General features: G+C 44.8%; 3 protein-coding genes across 5 annotated transcripts; 1 reads left to right on the forward strand and 2 right to left on the reverse strand.

The window, feature by feature from the left end:
• Window positions 1-1,623: 1,623 nt before the first annotated feature.
• Window positions 1,624-13,925, forward strand: LOC127344471 (LIM domain-containing protein HDR3). 3 transcript variants are annotated; one of them, XM_051370761.2, is made up of 12 exons: window positions 1,624-1,942; window positions 10,853-10,989; window positions 11,165-11,249; window positions 11,373-11,499; window positions 11,590-11,710; window positions 11,858-11,941; window positions 12,053-12,172; window positions 12,492-12,704; window positions 12,787-12,849; window positions 12,941-13,056; window positions 13,177-13,235; window positions 13,334-13,925. In XM_051370761.2, the coding sequence occupies exons 1-12, from the start codon at window positions 1,903-1,905 to the stop codon at window positions 13,669-13,671; spliced, it is 1,503 nt and encodes a 500-aa protein (XP_051226721.1). In that variant the 5' UTR covers window positions 1,624-1,902; the 3' UTR covers window positions 13,672-13,925. The 3 variants fall into 3 exon arrangements, with proteins under 3 accessions (XP_051226721.1, XP_051226722.1, XP_051226723.1); XM_051370762.2 differs by having other exon boundaries at window positions 1,625-1,942; window positions 10,738-10,989; XM_051370763.2 differs by having other exon boundaries at window positions 1,625-1,942; window positions 10,752-10,989.
• Window positions 6,987-10,281, reverse strand: LOC139838600 (uncharacterized). The gene is made up of 3 exons (XM_071828499.1): window positions 10,200-10,281; window positions 7,432-8,304; window positions 6,987-7,324 (listed from the first exon to the last, which is right to left on the reverse strand). The coding sequence occupies exons 1-3, from the start codon at window positions 10,219-10,221 to the stop codon at window positions 7,278-7,280; spliced, it is 942 nt and encodes a 313-aa protein (XP_071684600.1). The 5' UTR covers window positions 10,222-10,281; the 3' UTR covers window positions 6,987-7,277.
• A 736-nt stretch (window positions 13,926-14,661) lies between the features above and the next one.
• Window positions 14,662-17,154, reverse strand: LOC127344470 (uncharacterized). The gene is made up of 6 exons (XM_051370759.1): window positions 16,958-17,154; window positions 16,718-16,864; window positions 16,256-16,357; window positions 16,099-16,169; window positions 15,944-16,011; window positions 14,662-15,265 (listed from the first exon to the last, which is right to left on the reverse strand). Exons 1-6 carry the CDS (start codon window positions 17,123-17,125, stop codon window positions 15,024-15,026), a joined length of 798 nt encoding a protein of 265 aa, XP_051226719.1. The 5' UTR covers window positions 17,126-17,154; the 3' UTR covers window positions 14,662-15,023.
• Window positions 17,155-18,582: the final 1,428 nt, after the last annotated feature.

An 18,582-nucleotide genomic window follows, 5' to 3' on the forward strand; every position in this document is an offset into this window, starting at 1 on the left:
CACACAACCACCAACGCCGTCTCACCGTGACCCATTGACGAAGACCGATGAAACCGATAGGAATGACCCCGAGCCGAGGAGAGCCTGGACAGCAGCCACGCGGGAGGGCGCAACCTCCACCATCAGCTGCGGTGACAGACCGGACGCAGCTACAGGAGCAAACCAGGCCCCTCTGGCCCGGCCGAGCCCGCCGGGCTCGTGAAGCTCCCGTGGCCGCGCTGCAGTCCACGCGCCGCCGTCCTAGCCACCCTCAGCAGGAGAAGCTCCACCAGCCGCCGGGAGCAGACCTCGGGATGCCAGACCTGGCCCGCCCAAGCCCATATGGGGCCCAGACAGGCCCAGATCTGGGTCAGGGCCGCGCCGCCGCTGACCTCCCTGCCGCCAAGAGGCCGCGCCGCCGCCACCAAGCCACCCGGAGCTGCGCCACCCACGGTGCGCCATCGTCGCCGAAACCTTGACCACCATGAGGCACCGCCGCTGGCCGAAGAGAGCCCCCGCGCCTCCCTGCCTAGCGCGCGGGTAAGGGACGGCCTCCGCCGCCGGCACCGGGCGGGCTTTGCCTGGCGGCCTGCGCCGACGGCGGCGGCGGGGAGGGGCGGAGGGGAGCTCGAGCACTAGGGTTAGTCGCCCTCCCGTCGCCCGCGGGGAGCAACGCGGAGGGCCGAAACCCGAATCTGATGCTCCACTGGCCTAAATATCAAACTAGCTAACCAGAACGAAATACTCGAAATAAGGAACAAGCGCATCAAGGTTGGAACCAATCCAAACACGTTTGGGCCTCCAATCACCAGCTTGCAGGCAGAGTCGGATCTTAAAATTCTAGCTAAGAATTACATCTCCTTTTTCTTTCTCTCTTGTCACTTGGTTGTGGTGTTATAGCATGTTCTCTCACCCTCCGACAGTCTTGCTCTCACACACAACCGCTAATGGTGACTATGGTTTTCTCCTCCTTACCTCTCTCTCAAGGAGGTCTTGTTGAATGGAAACCTCGATCAACAGTTTGCATGTGTTACTTTCGAACTTTTTCAATCTCGTGAATGTCAGAAATCTATGATTCTGAAATGGGGCAACCACAACCCTCCAATTTCCCGATCCAACAACTCACTGACAACTTTGTGTTTTTGCAAAAATAAATAAAATGCCACGTGTCAAATTTTAATCGGGTCACGCTGGAAAATGCGGCGCGATTGGACTCGTAAACTCTTTGGGCTGAAATTAGGTTGCCAATGCACCTCCCTGTAGAGCAACATGGCCCAAACACACCATCCTTCGCCTGCGGCGTGACCATGCAAGCTCGTCCAGCACGCGCGCTCCAACCGAAAGAGCTCGGCGCCACAAGGCCGCGCGCGCTTGCAGGTACGACGACGGCAGCGCCAGCTTTCAGTGACCCTTTTTCAGTTCCCTGGAAGAAAGAATTCCGAGCAAGCGTACTCTTCCCGCATCGCCCCCGTGCTTGCTCTCGCTCCCCCTCCCGCCCGCCCGGCCGCCCCCGCGCGCGTTTCTACAGAGCATCAAGAAAAAATAATGTCGAAAAGCCAAACGCGGGGGCATACATTCCCGTTGACACAACGAATCTCTCCTTTCCCCTCCCCCGGCCGCCCTTCGCTTCACCCTCAATCCTTTCCTTTCTGTCGCGGCCAACTCCACCACCACCTAGCTAGCCTTTATTCTCCAAGAACTTAAGCACCCCCTCCTCCCCTCCTCCGTCCATTGCAATTTGCAGCTCAACTCGCCTCTCGATCCTCCGATCCTCCTCGCCTGCTTCCCGCAAACATCGTGATCGCCGCCGTCGTTCTTGACACCGCCAAGTTCTCCGCCGTTATTCCTCCTCGTCGTCTGCCATCTGCGCCGTGCGCCTGTGTGTATATATGCTATCTTGGAGCACCGGTGGTTCCTGTGTAGATGGGCTACGCCCCGAGGACCTCTGAGCAGTGCAGCCACGGTAATAAGAACTCCTCTGATCGTCAAGCTATTTATCTTCTTGAGTTTCTTACCGTTGCCGTCGTCATGCCTCGTCGTTGAAATTCTGTTCGTGTTTCTATGGCTATTACTCCAAGATTTTTACGTACTACAGCAGTACCCGTCGTTAGCCTAGCACAGTTCGTCCTTGTCCTGTCTCAACCAGATTTACCTTTTGCTTGCCGCCTTTACATATGAATAGTTGCCTTGTCTGGACTTTAAACAGTACTGGATATAAACTGTCGGCGATCCATTTAACATAAAAGGAAGCGAATTGAGGAAAGGCGAGATGAATTTTTCATCTATATATCTTTCTAGTACAAAATTGTAGTTGCATGCCGTGGGACGCAATCGGTTTAAATGGGAGTTTTAGTCTATCCACATCGGCAAACTTCGACCTAGCGATTGATTGATGTGCCGGCTAACAGCCCATCTTACAAGCACTTATTTGAGGATGATATCCATTAGACCGGCCACATCATGTGCTATTCCCTGAAGGCGAGTTTCTTTACAATAGAGCTTGCCCAGGCATGCAAATGGCGTGGAGCAAATGGTGTTGCAATCAATCAATGCAGCAATGGCTCTGCTGAATCAACATTATTAGACTGAAACTGACTCTTACAATCCAGGATAAACTCAGGTCCACCAAGATAGTGACTGAACCTCCTGAACCTCATCACGTCTGCGTTGCCGTCGGTGAACGAATTGGTGCTAGGACTGAAAAGGAAGATATATCGCTGTGATTAGCACGGTGTAGAGGCGATCATGTTAGCAACCCAAGCAATTTCCTATGGTGTTCTGTCCCTGTGTTTCTTGATCCTGTTCAATGCAGGTATTTGACACCTGGCCTTTTTTCAATATAATGATGGTGTTCCAATTAAACGTCTCATAATAAAAGTTAAATATTTAACCATGGTGCTGAACAAGAAAATTACATTAGTCTGCATATCACATAATTACTGAAATTGGTAACTGTCAGTTCATGAAAGTTCAGAGCTGCTTTCTTTACAACTCTAGCCTATGCATTACAAGTTGACTGAGATTAAGATTGGCTAACTTTGGCCTGCTGACTTTGGGGTAACTTTACAAGTTGACTGAGATTAAGATTGGCTAACTTTGGCCTGCTGACTTTGGGGTAACTTTGAGACACTGCCATGTGGACCCCACATATGTTGGCCCCGCATGTCACTAACTCATAGTCCTGACTTTGGGGCTTGTAAAGTCAACCAATCCCTGCCCGTAGTAATCTAAGGTCTGTTGGATCCAGCAGGATCAACTAGCTCTAGTTTGAGCCACAAAAGAATAAGATTAGAAATACCTTGGTCTGAAGATGATGCCATGCCTCCTCTTGTTTAATTGCTCACACCAGGATGGAGCAATTTGTGCTAGGTTCTTCCCAGTGCCTTTTTAGTGCTAGCCTGATCGGTGGCTTAGTTTGAGTGAGAGAGTGTGAGAGAGAGCTAAGAGCAGTAGCCGTGTGTGTTCACCTCTCCTCTTCTAGGTCATTTGACCCCTTTATATATGTTTAGCACTATGCACTAGGGGAACCAGCACCGTTGGATCAAAATCGATGTCTCCGATCAAGACACCACATAGGGATAGGTGGCCATTTACTGTAGCGTTACTGTAGTGCCGCCTTACTGTAGCTACTGTAGCACCGCCCTACTGTAGCAACCCAAAAAGATCTGACCTAGGAGAGCAGCCTAGATCACCAAAATATCCAACATTCTCCCCCTTGATCGTAAGGCTGATCATTATAAGCTCATTTTTTTTAACAAAATAATGCACTAGGACGAAAAGATTATAATGGTCTGTTAGGTACCATTTAATCTAGTGACTATAGCACATTACTTCATATCAAAATGAACCTCTTTAATTTATGAGCTCCATAAACTTTATTCACATCATATATTAACTTAATTTACATAATTCTTTACATAAACATCATAAATATTACAGACTCATCTTTCGATAAAATGGTACACCAAGACAATAGGTTACAACAGTCAATTAAGTACTGCTAAACCAAGTGACTATGGTTCCCATCCGATCTCAAAATGAGCCCCTTTTGGGGAGATGGTGCCATAATAGTTCCAACTTCTCCAGGATTAAAAGCTTTCAACCAAACCCATGCCGGCAACATGCTCTCTAAATACGCTGGGTGGCAAGCCTTTCGTGAGCGGATCCGCTAACATAAACTTAGTACTAATGTACTTGATATCTATTGTTTGATCCTGGATTCTATCTTTCACAACAAGATACTTAATGTCAATAAATTTGCCAGCTGCACTTGACTTGTTGTTACTCGCATAGATCACTGCGGGTTGATTATCGCAAAGATAGAGTGAGAGGCCTGGAAATCTTGTCAATCACTCTTAGTTCCGGGATAAAATTCTTCAACCATACCGCCTGCCCGGTTGCCTCATAACATGCTACAAATTCTGCTGCATTGTCGACGATGCAAAGGATGCTTGCTTTGAGCTTTTCCATGATATAGCTCCTTTTGCAAGGGTGAAGATATAACCTGATGTGGATTTCTTAGTATCAACACACCCCGCAAAATCAGCATCTGAATAACCCACTATTTCGAGGTTATCAGATTTCTCATAAGTAAGCATGAGGCCTTTAGTACCTTGCAAATAACGCAAGACCTTTTTAGCAGCCTTCGATGATCCGGACACTGGATTGGACTGATATACGCAAGCATCCCGGTCACAAAAGCTAAATCAGGGCGAGTGCACACTTGTGCATACATAATACTCCCAACAATTGAGGCATAAGGAATTGACTTCATCTGCGCAGATTCATAATTATTTCTTGGGCACTGGAAAGTCCCAAATTTATCGCCCTTAACAATAGGAGCAAAGTAGGCTGAGCACTTATACATATTGTACTTTTTCAGTACCTTTTCAATATATGCTCTCTGAGATAGCCCCAAGATCCCTCTGGATCTATCCCGGTGAATTTCAATTCCTAAAACATAAGTTGCTTCACCGAGATCTTTCATATCAAACTTTGAAGACAGGAACCTCTTGGTCTCCATCAACATATTTTTATCACTGCTGGCCAAGAGTATGTCATCAACATATAATATCAGGAAGATAAAATTACTCCCCCTGAACTTAACATAAACACAATTGTCCTTCTTATTTTCCTTAAAGCCAAATTTCTTTATGACTTGATCAAATTTGAGATACCACTCTCTTGATGCTTGTTTCAAACCATAGATGGATTTCTTCAGATGACATCCTAAATGTTTATTTTCTTCCATAACAAAACCTTCCGGTTGTGCCATGTAAACATCTTCATGTAAGTCACCATTTAGAAATGCCGTTTTGACATCCATCTGATGTAGCTCTAAATCATAATGAGCCACGAGTGCCATAATTATTCTGAATGAATCTTTGGAAGAGACGGGTGAAAAAGTTTCATTATAATCAATCCCTTCTCTTTGAGTGAATCCTTTTGCCACAAGCCTTGCTTTAAACCTTTCGATATCACCCTTGGAGTCACGTTTGGTCTTATAGACCCATTTGCATCCAACTGTTTTGGCTCCTTCAGGGATTTCTACTAAGTCCCATACATCATTAGTGCTCATGGACTTCATTTCATCTTTCATAGCATCAAGCCATTTAGACGAATATTCACTTTCCATAGCCTCCTTAAATGAGGTGGGATCATTATCCAACACTGGCTCATTTGTATCCTCACTCATGTAGGTGAGATAATCATCAGGAATAGCAGGCTTTCTAGCCCGCTGTGACCTTCTAAGAGGCTCATTATTCGGCACATTAATAACAGTTTGAGACTGCTGATTATTTTCAACAAAAGCATCATTAAATGTGACATCTGGGACAGTCACCGGTGTATCAGCAGGTGTTGTATTAGCAGCACGTTGCCTTCTTGAATACACTCGTAATTGCTGTCCTTGGTCCTTTTGTTGTCCAGTTATGTGAGCACCATCAGCTACATGAGCTGAAACTTGAGGTGCAATTTCAGTATGTACTGGAAACACTGGCTCTTGGATTACAGGCATCGGGACATATTCCTGTTTTTCCTCCAAGACTATTTTTCTGGGAGTCATGCTCCCCCTCATCATATCACTTTCCAAGAACACAGCGTGTCTTGTTTCAACAAATTTTGTTGTCTGATTTGGACAATAAAATCGATATGCTTTAGATTTGTCAGGATAACCAATAAAATGGCAACTGGCTGTCTTGGGGTCTAATTTTCCCATAACCGGATTAAAAATCCTTGCTTCAGCAGGACAGCCCCATACATGAAAATAATTCAGGGTTGGCTTTTTCCCAGTCCATAATTCATACGGTGTTTTGGGCACCGATTTACTGGGAACCCTGTTAAGAATATGTGCTGCTGTTTTAAGGGCTTCCATCCATAAATTCACCGGTAAAGTGGAGTGGCTTAACATACTCCGCACCATATCCATAAGTGTGCGGTTTCTCCTTTCAGCCACCCCGTTTTGCTGAGGTTCACCAGTCTTGAAATCGGGCGGCAATGCCATTTTCCTGTAAGAATTTTTCAAATGGTCCAGGAATTTGACCATAAGTTGCATGTCTGCGTAGTATTCACCACCACGATCTGATCTTACAACTTTAATTCTTTTATTACATTGATTTTCAACTTCAACTTTGAAAATCTTGAACTTGTCTAATGCCTCTGATTTTTCTTTGATTTGATAAATATATCCATAACGGGAGAAGTCATCAGTGAACGTTATGAATGAATTATAACCGTCCACCGATCTCACATTAAACGGACCACATATATCCGTATGAATTAATTCCAAAACTCCCGTGCTTCGGTTTGCACCTTTCTTAATTTTCTTGGCATATTTTCCTTTGATGCAATCGATACAATGATCAATATCCGCATCGGAAAAATCAAGAGAAGGAAGAACTTGATCTTTAATGAGACGCTCAATCCTCCCCCTCGAAATATGGCCTAAACGATAGTGCCATAATTTCGAAGAAGTCTCATTATCATTACGTTTGCGTTTGGTACCGACATTTATATTTGAGGTAGAACCCACATTATTTATATCATCACAAAGGGAAATTACATAAAGTTTGTCGTGTCGACAGGCAAGGCCAACATTATTATTGTCATACATAATTATACACTGCTTATTCCCAAAGTGACACTCATAACTATCATCATCTAAACATGAGACGGAAACTAAATTCCGTTTCATCGAGGGTACATAAAGAACATTATTTAGCTGAAGCTTAAAACCGCCATGAAGTGTAAGAGTGAAGTCTCCAAGTGCCTCGGCATAAGCTTCAACACCATTAGCAACTCTAATTGTTCTTTCCCCTCTTTTTAGGGTCTTCCTCATATTGAATCCCTGCAACGAATTTACAACATGAATTGTTGCACCTGAATCAATCCACCAAGTATTGGTGGCATAATTAACATAAAGGGATTCTTCAACAACAGTAATAATGTCGGTACCTCTTTCTTTGAGCCATCTCTTGAAGCCAAAACAATCCTTTCGCCTATGCCCACCTTTTCCACAAAAGTGGCAAGCATTGGAATTATTTCCTTCAGCATTAGGCGCTTTTTCAGGCTTCTTTTGCTGTGATCCTTTTGAGGATTGGCCTTTTTCCTTGAACTTATAAGGCTTGGGCTTCACATATTCATTCACAAATTTTCTATACTTCTTCTTTTGTGAATGACCAAACTGATTAACATGATCAATTCTGTCAGCCTTAAGCCTTTCTTCTTCTTGCACACATCGCGCCATCATTTCATCAATCTCCCATTTAACATCCATCGCATTATAGTTGATCATAAATGGATCAAATTGGGGAGGCAAAGATGACATAATAAAATGGACGAGGAAACCATTAGAGATTTCCATCTCCATTGACTTTAGTTTGGCGGCCATGTTGCATTTTTTCATAATATGCTCTCGAAGACTTCCAGTGGGATCATATTTTTCATCAATTAGCCTTCTGATAAGACTTGTTGCATAAACTTTAGAAGACCCTTTAAATTGATGCTCAATTTTTGCAAAGTACCCTTTTGCTGTCTCACAATCAGGAAGGGCTCCCCTCATACTCTGTGTAATGGAGCCCTTTATCATCATAAGGCACTTGCGATTAGAGTCATCCCACTTAGCCTTAATAATGTCATATTCCTTCTTGAGGGCTTCATAATTTTCATTATTTTCTTTAGGCACCTCAGGAGGATCATTAAGGAGAGCATAATCAATATTGAGTAAGGCCATAGTGATCTCAAGCTTCTCCTTCCATGTGACATAATTGCTGCCATTTAGCTGTTCGATGCCATTTAGCATTCCAGCAATATTAGAGACATTAGTTGCTGCAAAAGAAAAATTCAAAATGCTTTAGTAAGCATCATCATAATCATCATTAAATTTTATTGATCTAATTCAAATCAGCTTTGGCCAGAGATGAAAATGAACAACAAAATTTTGTGGACAAATATTCATCAATTAGCTTTGGCCAAATTGATAAATAGAAGCCACACATTAATGATCCTCATTCATTATTTTCTTTTACCGACCCAGTTCACATCAGCTTTGGCTAAGTGAAACAGACCAATAAAAGAATTTTGCAGTTAAAATGCCCGTCAAACAACTTTGGTCAGAATGACAAGGCATAAAACCACACTTTATTTGAGGATCCATAAACTTTATTTTGCAGTGAAAGCATTATCACATAATAATTATAGTGATAAATATCACCATAATTCATTAATCATAAATGAACTAAATAATAAAAGTAATATCAACATGTAAATTAACTAAGCATGACAATTAAAATTGTGGCCTAAAATAAACATAATAAGCATAATCAATTTATCCAGAAAAATAGCCCTGAAAAGATATTTATTTCAGCCCTAATTTTTATTTTTTTTTATTTTTATTATTAGCATAATAATCCTGCTGAACTGGGCCAAAATTGGCCCAGCCCAGCACTTTAACTCCCCCTGATCCCCTCCCCGGGCCTTGGCCCATTAGCAACGTGCCAGGACGACCTGGACCGTCGGATGCAATCCGACGGCCAGGAACGACTGCAGCTGGAACAAAACCAGCCCGCCGTCGCCTGGCCCCCGTGAAACCCTAGCCTATTTCATTTCCTCCTCTCCTCTCCCGACAGCGGCGGCAACGCCGAGCGACCAAGCGACAGCGGCGGCGAGTACCACGCGACGGGGAAGAAGACTCGGCGTCATCTAGGCCCTCTCGCCGGAGTTGCGTGCAGCTTTGGCCAGCGCGCAGCTCCGTCGAGCGGCTCTGGACGGCACCCTGCGCGAGGCGAGTGAACGCGTGCGGGCGTCCCCGCGACAGCGTCGACCGCCAGCGCAAGTCCGGCACCGCGGCGGCCTTCAACGGCGACGTGCGCGCGAGGAAGGAACGCCAGGGCCCGGTGCGGTGGTCGGCAGGTTTGCTCGGGTACATGCCCGGGCAGAACCGCCATCATTAAATGGTGGCACCGGCGCCGCCGTGGCCAGCGACGGCGACGACACCCATAAGGTAAATTCCACCGCCATGATTCTTAAGTTAGGGTTAGGGTTCCTCCAAAATGGGGAATTTCATGATTTAGGGTTTCGGTAAATTGGGGATTTTGCTTTAGGGTTGATCACGGCATCAAATCAATCCATCCCCACTTCAATTCACACTTAGCCGAAACCATAAACATCAAAATAGGGGAAAATTTCATCACTTTAGGGTTTCGGATTGGGAAAAAAAACATCAAGATTTATGCATAATTAACTTATTTCCCCTTAAATCTTAATCAATCTGAAACCAAAAGTTCATAATTGAGGAGGGGAAAGGAGGAAAAACAATTTCTAGGGTTTCTGGAAAAAATAGGAATTTAACATAAGGGCTTTAATTCCTTTAGTTAATAGCTCAAATTGAAACCCTAGAGTGTCACATAATCTGTTAGGGCTTAGAGTGTGGAAAAACAGGGCTTAAACTTAAGGCATGATTAATAACCAGGAAGAACAGCCTTTAAACATAAGCATAAAATTCTTTCACAGAGGCAACTTGGGCATATGCCTTGACTTGGTGACAACATAAACACATGGGTATGTGCATATGCCCTTGATCTTGATCTTGGCTTGATAAATCAAGCATGAATCTTAACATAAGAGGGCTCAAACTTAAGAGCTAGATGCTCTGATACCATTGTTGGATCCAGCAGGATCAACTAGCTCTAGTTTGAGCCACAAAAGAATAAGATTAGAAATACCTTGGTCTGAAGATGATGCCATGCCTCCTCTTGTTTAATTGCTCACACCAGGATGGAGCAATTTGTGCTAGGTTCTTCCCAGTGCCTTTTTAGTGCTAGCCTGATCGGTGGCTTAGTTTGAGTGAGAGAGTGTGAGAGAGAGCTAAGAGCAGTAGCCGTGTGTGTTCACCTCTCCTCTTCTAGGTCATTTGACCCCTTTATATATGTTTAGCACTATGCACTAGGGGAACCAGCACCGTTGGATCAAAATCGATGTCTCCGATCAAGACACCACATAGGGATAGGTGGCCATTTACTGTAGCGTTACTGTAGTGCCGCCTTACTGTAGCTACTGTAGCACCGCCCTACTGTAGCAACCCAAAAAGATCTGACCTAGGAGAGCAGCCTAGATCACCAAAATATCCAACAAGGTCAAGTCAAGGCTCAGCTAAAAGTGTTGTGATCTAAAGCCCCTCTTCTAACCATTGTTGCTCGAAAGTTTCATATCCAAACAAGCATACAAGTAGATACCTATTGTGTGCCTGCTTTCACCTGACAGGGATTGGTTGTTAGGAGGTTGCTCTCCACTGTTCAGCTTCAGCCACTTGTGTGAGATCCTGCTGGTATTTTGCTTGGGCCTGTCTGAAGACTGACGTTAGCATTGCTGAACACAGAGAGGAGATCTAGCTTCATGAAGTGGCTCTGCAATTTCTTGAAGGGGACAAAGCCTGGGGAGTCGAACCGACGGCGGCCTCGGGTGATGGGGGGAGAACAGAGCACTCTCTGGCAACATGAACCGATCAGACCGAAGGTACTGATACCCTCTCCTTGCCAGAGTATCATTTTTCTTATTCGGCTCTTGCATATCTTCATGAAATTCCCTTTCATGGCTCACATTCATTTCACTGATACATTTACAAGCTAAGATATGTTGTGCCATCCTGGAACAAACAGTTCCTTAAGCTTTCTTTCTATGCTATCTGCAGAGGGAAGAGCCACCTAGGCCTGACAATGAAGAATTGGACCGTCAGATTGCGCTCTCTCTTGCAGAGGATGCCAAACACCCTAAAGGTACATGCATATACCATTACCATGTAAACCTTGTCCACAATATCTCAAAGTCGCGCCTTTCTGATCTGTCTCATACTCTCATGACAAACTGACAATGCGCCGTTTCTATTGAATTCCACGCAGAGCGAAATCATAATAAGGGAGAGAATGATGAAGACCTTGCCAAGGCCATGCAAGACAGTCTGAACATGAATCCTTACATGCCTCACAATCCTTATGGCCCCGCTCAGGCCTTGCCTAGAGCGCACAGGTTAGCTACCTTTGTTCGTCACTTTGTTGTCTCCAATGAATGAATGCATCATAAGACCACGTGTGTGAAGAAGCCATCTGCATCCTGTAGGGTCTGTGGTGGTTGCAAGCATGAGGTAGGACATGGCCATTACTTGAGCTGCATGGGAATGTACTGGCATCCTCAGTGCTTCCGTTGTTCTTCCTGTACCCACCCTATCCGCGAAACTGAGGTATAACCATCCTACCCTTCTCATAGGCCCCTTAACGGGACACTGGAGTTTTTTTTTTCTGAATTTGGCGGAAATTGAACTGTTTCCTTTACAAATTCAAACAAGCCTTTCAAACAAGCTATTTATCTTTATCTTTGTGTTTCCCAGTTCACCTTGCTAGGTGCAGAACCATACCACAAGTTGTGCTACAAGGAGCTACACCACCCAAAATGTGATGTCTGCCTTCAATTTGTAAGACTTATCTCTGCATGAACTCGGTTTGTAGAAGAGATGGCATTGATAGCATTCCACTGAAACACCCCTGCAAACAAAGCCTTATTTTGTATGCATGTATTTCTGCAGATCGCGACGAACAGGGCAGGCTTGATAGAGTACAGAGCCCATCCATTCTGGGGACAGAAGTATTGCCCTTCCCATGAGCTTGACCGCACACCTCGTTGCTGTAGCTGTGAGAAAATGGAGGTACTTATTTGTGGGAAATGGTGAAGAAATAATTGCATTCTTGTCTTCCCTTCAATTGAACATTTCTGTCTTTGCCTATAAATCCACATAGTCATTGGCTCACAGCTTCCTGAGTTCCTTCTCAGTATATGCCATAAACGCCAGATATAAAATTACTAACACGTGTTGATTGGAGAAAATTAAATCGTCAGGAGACCAATGCTTGAAATTACGGCAAATATGTTAGTTGAACTTGTGCAACATTTATACTGATGTCCCTGCATTTATAGTTTTTTGAATTGTCACTTTAACCACATTTTTATCTTGTGCAATTCTCCAGCCAAGGAACACAAAGTACATGTCGTTGGGAGACGGACGCAGTTTATGCATGGAATGCCTGGATTCTGCGGTCATGGATACCGGTGAATGCCAACCACTGTACCACTCTATTAGGGACTACTACGAAGGGATGAACATGAAACTAGACCAACAAATACCCATGCTCCTGGTTGAACGGCAAGCGCTCAACGAAGCTATGGAAGGAGAGTGCAGGGTGAGTTCTAATTCAGTTAACCATCGATGCGTATTCGACACGCAGTCTTTGCAAATACTAATGATCATGAGCACTTCTGCAGGGTCCTCACCACATGCCTGAAACAAGAGGCCTGTGTCTCTCGGAGGAGCAGACAGTGACCAGTGTAAGTACAATCTCTCAACCTAAATCATCTTTTAGGCATCAAAATATTCAGTGGATCATTCTTTTGACTCTTTGTGGTTTTGGTTTCTCAGATACTTAAAAGGCCCAGGATTGGTGGACATAGATTACTAGATATGAGAACTCAACCACAGAAGCTGACTCGGAGATGTGAAGTCACTGCAATTCTTGTCTTGTATGGACTCCCCAGGTGAGTTCATTCTTCACTGAGACTGGGCACTTAGATCAGATTAAATTGTTGGGAGTTATTTGGCATTCTTTGACCAGTGCATGATATTTATGAATCAAAATATTCTCCACATAATTGCAGGTTACTAACTGGGTCCATCCTTGCCCGTGAACTGATGCATGGGTGGTTGCGCCTCAAAGGTACTTGTACAAACACTTTGTACTTATCTGAGCCCTCTGCGGGCATTGTTATGTACTCTGATCTGACTTATGAACTCTGTGTATAACGGTTACTTCAGGTTACCGAAACCTAAGCCCAGAGGTTGAGGAAGGTATATGTCAAGTCATGTCTTACCTGTGGCTGGAGGCGGAGATTCTCCCAGCTTCTACAAGACACGCTCATCCTTCATCATCTTATGCTTCTTCTTCATCGTCCTCATATCGACCACCATCGTCCAAGAAGGGAGGAATATCTCACACCGAGAAGAAGCTTGGCGAGTTCTTCAGGCATCAGATCGCGAATGACACTTCAGAAGCATATGGCGATGGTTTCAGAACTGCCTATAAAGCTGTCAACAAGTATGGCCTTCGCCAGACACTGAACCATATACGCTTAACCGGGGGTTTTCCTGTGTAATAACACTTGAAGGAAACACAAATGTCCATATCCAGAAATGTAGGGATCATACGCACATACATAAGGAGATGAATGTGCTACACAAGGATTCATATTTCATGACCTTGCGTTTTCTGAGGGGTCATGTCAGAGTGAATCAGAAAAGAAGTTGCATTTGCTCGAAGTAACAGGATGGCAGGTGTAATAAGATGACATAACACCAATGTAACTCGCAGTATTACCCATGCTAATGTATTGAGGTATTTCTTTATGTATGTATCAATGTACTATGTGTGCAAATTAAGTTATTTGTTATTGGTCTGCGCAAAAAAATGAGCATCCTTCAGGTGATGCAGAGAAAAGAAAAAGGACAAGTATCCTAATTTAGCAGACTTACAGGAAACTCGTTTACCTCAAATCCGACACCTCTTAAGCAGGCCTCACTAACCTATTCATTAGCACCAGTCAGCACCTTTACATTCTTTCTGCATTGTTAAAAGTGCAAGTCAGAGAAGGAACCAGACAATTCTTACCTTCATGGGACAGCCACCTTGTGTATCAGTTCGCGCAGTTGATACACCAGGCACTGATGCTGGTGTGCCACTCCAGCAAAGAACACATTGGCATATCTATTCAGTGAAGTTCTGTAATTGTCTTCACTTCTTTCATATTTTGTGGTAAAAGGGCAACTGTCTGATACTGAATAAGAAACAAATGTATAAACAGCCTTCGATATAAGATATTGCCACTGCTCTGAGAATGAGGTAGGAGGAAGTTGAGAGTTCCTTACAGTGTTAACCCAATAACTTTTCACCATTAATACATCAGAAAGTTTAACACAAGAGAAGACCACACTAACAAGGAAAGTGCCCAACCGAAAAAATTAATGCATCTTTGGCATCCTACAGTTGAGGTACAACATTTGGCAAAAAATCAAATAGATGCATGATCCATATCTGGGAGACTAAATAACAAGACTATTCACAATCACAACCAAACTCATGCGTCACAGGTCATAACCTCACTGTTAAGAACATGAATTATATCAGAGGCCGTATTCCAGAGGTACGAAAGGTCATCAGGCTGAAGACAACAGCCACATGTACCATTACAAGCAAAAAAATGTCAACATACACAAAACAACGGTGGACAGCAAAATTTTGGAAGACCTACGGTAGTCACTAAATCCTCTTGGGTGCACTACAAGATCTGTAGACATAAATACCATCCAGTGATATTAAGTTATCAAATCCAAAATTTAGCACCACCTAAATTCTAACATATACTACAAAGTCATCTCTTTCCCTCCCTAATCAGACTCCAGTACTATTTGGGCCCAAGTATCAAAACTGTCAAGCACGATCAGACAAAATCTATTCATCTGATGCCCCTCCTGTGAACATTGACTTCAGTGTCTCATACGTCATAAAAATGAGGCCAACACTCGGAACCACTTTGCAGTACTCAGGCAAGATCCCTCTGTACAATCCTTTATAACCTTCTGTGCGGACAATATGCGTGAATGTTCCAAATAGTCCTGTCTTGTAGACATTAGCCCTCCCGCCTGCACCTTCCAGCTGCTTGCGGCGTCTTACAAGATCCAACGGAAATGTAACTGGAATATAACAAAGGCAAATCATCAAAACAAAGTTCACTGAGTTTGACAGGACCATAAGACAGTTCAGAAATGACCCAGTAATAAGGTACTTGTTCCTTCTTGTCCCACACAAAATCAATTGACCAGATTTGAAGGATTATGCTACTGTCAAGTGAGAAATGAAAATGCTATCATCTACATGAAAACTTGTCAAGTAAGAAAGTAATTTCTTGATTCACAAATGAATTCGTTGGATCTCTCGCGATAAATTTCATATTTAGATAAGCATTTGACCTTCTTTCATTCCTTTTCCAGAAACTTTCTTATTAGTGTTTGGCATGCAGATGATTATGATGATCCCGTTTTCCTAACCAGATTTTGCCTATTTATCATTAGGCTAACCAGCATTTCCCAATCTCCACAGCTACTTTCATCAAAAAAGTGCAGTCACCCAGGCCTTCAAAATACAAATGATATTCTAAGTTCTGAAGTAACAACCTTACAGGGTAGACATACCATTCACTGTATATAGACTTGATAACATTTATTTTACCTAAAGATATGTAGGTATTTAGCTTTCTTTTTATTAGAAAACATATTTACAACTAGAAACTGGGCCTTCAGAGAATGTGAACAGGACTACTAGATTATTAAAGAGCTTCTGACAAAGGGCAGTCTGTTTTATAGAGCACTTACAAGTTGATGATGCAATTCCGGAAAGACTTCCACAAGCCAAACTGATCAAGACTGGGGAATCACATGGCCTGTATTGAATCAAAGGTTAACATAATGAAAGTTAACACGAATTTGTATGGATGTGACTTAGCCAGCATGTATCATGTACAACTTACCTCTCTAGTAGCCAATGGGATCGCAGCGTTTCATAAACTGAGAAGCTTATCGCAATGCTGGGGCCTACTCCCTGTGTTCCAAAGAATAACCGAATGACATAACAAAAGAAAGAAGCTAATTAAACTGGAAGATCAAAGAAATACCAAATGTCCATACCAGTAAAGTGGCACCAAGACCCTTGTACAACCCCCTGGGACCCTCATCTCTGCAGATCGCAAAGAGAGCATGAGATATGCCCCTGTAGTAAGCTGTGTTCGTCTGTAATCATTCAAATAAGAAAAAGGGTTCAGAATCCCATCTTTATGCGTTTGGCATGGGCCCATCCCTATATATTGGTTAGTCATATTGCAGGCAATTATCTATCAACATCCAGCAGTAAGCTAAGTACGTAAAGAACACTAACACCAAAGAGTTCGTGTTTTGTTTTCGTAAGACATGGCAAGAGGTGCCAAAAGAATTAGTTCTCTCTAGCAAGAAATGAGAATCATCAAAAAAAAAATTGTTGGGCCAGGAGAATCATCAATCATGTTACTGGAAACTGGACATTTTGACATTTCAGTGGGAAATTTCACAATAGCTTGTGCAAATTTCAATACAGAGTTGGTGACAGCAGCTTACCTGAGCAGCCAGACGTGTCCGTACCAAGTCGAGCGGGTATGTCATAGAAGCTGCCGTTATCCCAGACAAGCCACCGCCTAGCATTCTGACACCAACATCGGCACCTAATCCACTGTTCTTGTCGAGACCAGGCAACATCTGGAGCCACTGCACGCGCCAACATTAAACAAATTAAGTAAATGCCGTGAATATCATACAGAGTAGGCATCCAAATTTTAAAGAAAAAGCACATGTGCTTACATATTTATATTTCTCGTACGCGTAGAAACTAATCGAGGAGTAAGGTAGCCGGTGTGCGATAGTGACAAGGTTCCCTTTCCAGAAGGCTCGGGGACCTTCTTCGTAGACGATGCGGGACGCCTCGCGCCATATGGTAGTGTTGCGCATGGTGGCCACGTCCGAGTGCATTCCTTGCACCTGCAGGTAGAAATTAAGATCCATAAAACCCTAGGCTAGTTTTGGGGGCGGATTGCGGAGCGGCGGGCTCTAGGGTTTGGGTGTGTTTTCCTTTCTGAATTGTTTTCTCCGATGTGGGGCAGGCGCGAATAAAGGCACGGGCAGGCAGCCCGGTGGAAGCCGAGACCGACTTGGAGAGGAAGTGAAGCTGGAATAACTGTATCGTATTCTTTTCGGAGGGCGGAATAAACCGTATTCTTTTCGGGGAGTACTAATTTTCCAAGAAAATGTCTCAATTTATGCTTGAATTTTTCTTGTTTAGGGAAAATATAGTACGGCTACGGACTACAGTAATCGGTGAAGAAAAATTAGACTCTGGCATAACTTTCCCGCATGATGTGTTTTTCCTCCTTGGAGAAGGACAGCCGAAGAAAAAAAAACGGGACAAGAGGCTTTTGCGGATGGCGGTGGGGCGGAATCGAGGTCGGTGTCGTTGTGGAATATCCATGGCATCACCGGCGATGTGCTTCTTTGCCTGCCGCGTTGCGTTGCGTCGTATACGTGGGACGTGGCCGCTGGCTAAGATGATCTTTTTTTTTTACTCGCGACACGCGCTGCTGGGCCGAGGAGGCGCGGCAGAGGTCTCGCTGTTTCCGTGGCCTTTCCTGCGGTCCGAAGCGATATCTTCATGGGCCTTGCGGCCCGCCCTGGCGGTTGCGGCCCGGGTCAGCTCCTCGTGGGACGGGCCGAGCGCGCTGGGCTAGCAATGGTGCGGGTGCAGGACCGCACTCCCTGGACTGCTGCAGCGGTCTCCGGCCTGTACCGTCGGCGGTCGTACCTACAGCTGGGCATGGGCAGCCCGGCCCGGACGGCCCGGCCCGGCCCGAAAATCCCGGGCCGGGCCGGGTCGGGCTTGCATGTCGGGCCGGGTTCGGGCCTGATTTCCGAGCCCGAACGTCGGGCCGGGCCGGGCTCGGGCTTGCAGGAAACGCGACCTAAGCCTAGTTCGGGCCGGGCTTTGTCGGGCCGGGCCGGGCTTTCCTATGTTCGGGCCGGGTTCGGGCCCGATTTGTAAGCCCGAAGGTCGGGCCGGGCCGGGTTCGGGCCTGGGAATTTAGGTTCGGGCTTTTTCGGGCTTGGCCCGAAACCCGGCCCGGCCCGAGAAATGCCCAGGTGTACTCGTACCTGCAGATCGGCGATCCGACAGGTCGTTGGACACAGGTTACGTTAGGTGGGTGCCGGCCAAAGCCTCGTCCCGAGATCGCGGGTACCACTGTCCTGAATACGACCGACCTACTCGCAAAAAATCAGCGTGGCTGGCTACTCTTGGCGCCATCGATCTCGTCGTGATTCATGTCACCGTGTTGTGTGGACACCATGAACCGTGTTGTGTGGATCTATAAACTGGTTAAGCATGCGTGACTGTAGATGCCGCACAAAGTTACTGCCGAGGATAACTTGGGAAGCAC

The sequence above is a fragment of the Lolium perenne genome, chromosome 3 (genome assembly GCF_019359855.2).
Source record: "Lolium perenne isolate Kyuss_39 chromosome 3, Kyuss_2.0, whole genome shotgun sequence".
NCBI lineage: Eukaryota > Viridiplantae > Streptophyta > Magnoliopsida > Poales > Poaceae > Lolium > Lolium perenne.

Excerpts from the sequence above, each read along its gene's own strand:
- LOC139838600 (XM_071828499.1), bottom strand. The coding sequence starts at position 10,221 with ATGGCATCATCTTCAGACCAAG. Across the intron at positions 8,305-10,199 it reads GGCATCATCTTCAGACCAAG|CAACTAATGTCTCTAATATT; the intron begins GTATTTCTAATC and ends TTTCTTTTGCAG. Across the intron at positions 7,325-7,431 it reads GAGATGGCTCAAAGAAAGAG|GGATTCAATATGAGGAAGAC; the intron begins GTACCGACATTA and ends AATTCGTTGCAG.
- LOC127344470 (XM_051370759.1), bottom strand. The coding sequence starts at position 17,125 with ATGCACTCGGACGTGGCCACCATGCGCAACACTACCATATGGCGCGAG. Across the intron at positions 16,865-16,957 it reads CGTACGAGAAATATAAATAT|TGGCTCCAGATGTTGCCTGG; the intron begins GTAAGCACATGT and ends TGGCGCGTGCAG. Across the intron at positions 16,170-16,255 it reads GTCTTGGTGCCACTTTACTG|GGAGTAGGCCCCAGCATTGC; the intron begins GTATGGACATTT and ends TTTGGAACACAG.
- LOC127344471 (XM_051370761.2), top strand. The coding sequence starts at position 1,903 with ATGGGCTACGCCCCGAGGACCTCTGAGCAGTGCAGCCACG. Across the intron at positions 12,705-12,786 it reads CTATGGAAGGAGAGTGCAGG|GGTCCTCACCACATGCCTGA; the intron begins GTGAGTTCTAAT and ends GCACTTCTGCAG. Across the intron at positions 12,850-12,940 it reads AGGAGCAGACAGTGACCAGT|ATACTTAAAAGGCCCAGGAT; the intron begins GTAAGTACAATC and ends TTGGTTTCTCAG.